The sequence below is a fragment of the Trachymyrmex septentrionalis genome, unplaced genomic scaffold (genome assembly GCF_001594115.1).
Source record: "Trachymyrmex septentrionalis isolate Tsep2-gDNA-1 unplaced genomic scaffold, Tsep1.0 scaffold53, whole genome shotgun sequence".
NCBI classification, from domain to species: Eukaryota; Metazoa; Arthropoda; class Insecta; order Hymenoptera; family Formicidae; genus Trachymyrmex; species Trachymyrmex septentrionalis.
The window spans coordinates 3,622,963-3,625,575 of record NW_017305705.1 but is presented as its reverse complement, the minus strand read 5'-3'; the positions used below and the strand labels follow the sequence as shown (position 1 = coordinate 3,625,575).

Genomic DNA, 2,613 nt, shown 5'->3' with positions numbered 1-2,613 from the left:
ACACACACACACACACACACACACACACACACACACACACACACACACACACAAAGATATTACTTTTCCTTCATATATATATATATCACTATATATCTTATTATATTATTATTTATTATATTATTATATTAGCGAACAAAATATTACAATTTGATATAATATTTTTAAATCTTGATAAATTGTAATATTGTTAGTTATATTGGTAACGAAACTCTGTAACTCTGTTTTAGTCGGATATCAAACTATATGTGAATCGTTTAAACACTGAGAAATATGTCATACCTTATGAATATAGTCAGTAAGTAATATTATATTCAAATTCTTTGTTATATTTTTTTATGTACTGTATTACTTTATTGTAATGCAATATTTATATAACTTTGATAATATTTTTTTTTTATTCTATTTCTATAATCTAGTTTTGACTTTTGCACGGCAGAGGATGGACAGTCCCCAGTTGAGAATTTGGGACAGGTTGTTTTTGGAGAACGCATACGTCCCTCTCCTTACAAGGTAGATGCAAAATTCAAGTCTAATATTCCTTAACAACTTAAATCTAAAAAACAAGAAAATTAAAATTAATGTTTCACTTATAGTTGGAGTTCTTAAAAGATATCAAGTGTACTACTGTTTGCACAAAATTGTATACGCCAGGTGATGAAAATTCAGAGAAAAAGTTAACCTTATTAAGGAAAGCAATAGCAGTCAATTATCAACATCATTGGATAGTTGGTAGAGTATCAAATACATTAACCAATTAATTAAAAATAATGAAAAGTATTGTAAAATTTCTTTTTAAATATTTTTTATTACAATAATTTTTGAATATTTTATTAGTAGTATATCATAATAGGATATTGTAATTTCAATATTGTAAATTTAATTTATATAATATTGTATTCAAAAATTGAAGAAAAATGAATGGTAAGGTAATTTAACCCTCCATAAAACCAAATGGAAAATCAACATGGATCATATGTAGGTATATTATATCCCTCATGCTATACTTTATCATAAATATACTATAATTTAGTATAATTGGTAACAATGCGCTCTTGAGTTACATGTGAAACTGGCAAAATACACACCGTATTTTTTAAGAAGTTAATAGAAATTTATCTTGAAGGGGTATGTCACACTCCACCTGGTTTGTGGAGGGTTAAAAATCTAAAAAATCTAAATAACGATTTTATAATAAGCAAATATCTAAATATGCTGTTAGCGCAAATATATTTTAACACGTAAAAAGTTTATAAGAACAAGAATGTATTTAGTATAATTTTGGAGTAAATTTTAAAGTTATATCACACAAAATATGAAAATATATTTGTATTATAATGACAATAATTAATTAGTTTAATTATTATATAATTATATTTAGTTTGCTGTTTCTATTATAACTGGTGAACTGGTTAAACTTTTGTGAAAAAATGATTGTTTAAATAATTTATTACTTGAAAAGTTTCAAGAATTTTACAATCGCACAACTTTTCAATACTCTTAAAATAACTTCAACTTGTTAATGATTCTGTTAATGTATGCTATTAGATAATATGCCAGTAACGTGGTGTTATCAGTTAGAAGATGAACGACAATATTGTAGCACTGGCTTCCCCATGGGCTGTTATTCAAAAGAATCCAGATCTCAGCAAGATACTTGTACTATACATGTGAGGATGAATTATCAAAATATATTTCAAAATTATGAAAATATAAAATTTAATTTATCTAACAATGTGTCTCTTTGTATACATTCCTAGGGTCCGTACAACAAATCAAAAATTTACTATTTATTTAATCACGTGAATCTTACTATAACTTATCATAGTGGTGGTTCAGAGGAATGGGGATCGTCCTTTAAGGAAAACGGTGGTCGTATCATATGTAAGTACTAAAAATTGATCTTTGCTAGTGTTTAATATCTCAAATTAATAAATTATGAATAATATTAAATAATAATTGTACAAAATGTGATTTTAATAGCTGTAAAAGTAGTACCTCGCAGTATTAAGCATACTGGCCAAATTGATTGTGAAAGTCAAATACCATTAGAGATACCATCCAGTGAGCAACCATCTGCACAGACGTTCCAAGTAATATATACATATTCTGTTAAATTTGTGGTAAGTATATCTTCACGAGTATACAATAATAAAATAGTTTTAACGATAATTAATAAAATTTAATCATTTATTGTATTTATTATTATACTTATTATTTCAGAAAAATAACACGATTAAATGGTCATCTAGGTGGGATTACATTTTAGAATCGATGCCACATTCGAATATTCAGTGGTTCAGTATTCTTAACTCGTTGATAATCGTTCTATTCCTCTCTGGAATGGTAGCTATGATAATGCTTCGTACTCTGCACAAAGACATCGCACGATATAACCAGGTACCTATATACTTTATTCAGTTGTTACAATTTAATAGCATGTCATTCTTTTTCTGTGTTTGTATTCCATCCAAAATTAATTGCCAGTATTGAAAGTGCACATAACGTAAACTATAGATTTTCAATACTAGCAATAAATTTTGGAACACAGCCTATATTATCTACAATTGCTATATCTATTTTCTTTTAAAATAAATGTATAACTGAGAAATA

The 2,613-nt window shown here is 26.7% G+C and overlaps 1 protein-coding gene across 2 annotated transcripts in view; it reads left to right on the top strand.

Moving 5' to 3' along the window:
- The window catches only part of LOC108752015 (transmembrane 9 superfamily member 2), a 7,248-nt gene that overhangs the window by 1,142 nt on the left and 3,493 nt on the right, over positions 1 to 2,613 (top strand). For both annotated transcript variants that reach the window (XM_018492588.1, XM_018492587.1), the window contains exons 2-8: positions 231 to 298; positions 420 to 513; positions 597 to 732; positions 1,549 to 1,670; positions 1,761 to 1,884; positions 1,984 to 2,123; positions 2,224 to 2,400. In XM_018492588.1, coding sequence (XP_018348090.1) covers positions 231 to 298; positions 420 to 513; positions 597 to 732; positions 1,549 to 1,670; positions 1,761 to 1,884; positions 1,984 to 2,123; positions 2,224 to 2,400 — 861 coding nt within the window. The remainder of the gene's footprint in view (positions 1 to 230; positions 299 to 419; positions 514 to 596; positions 733 to 1,548; positions 1,671 to 1,760; positions 1,885 to 1,983; positions 2,124 to 2,223; positions 2,401 to 2,613) is intronic.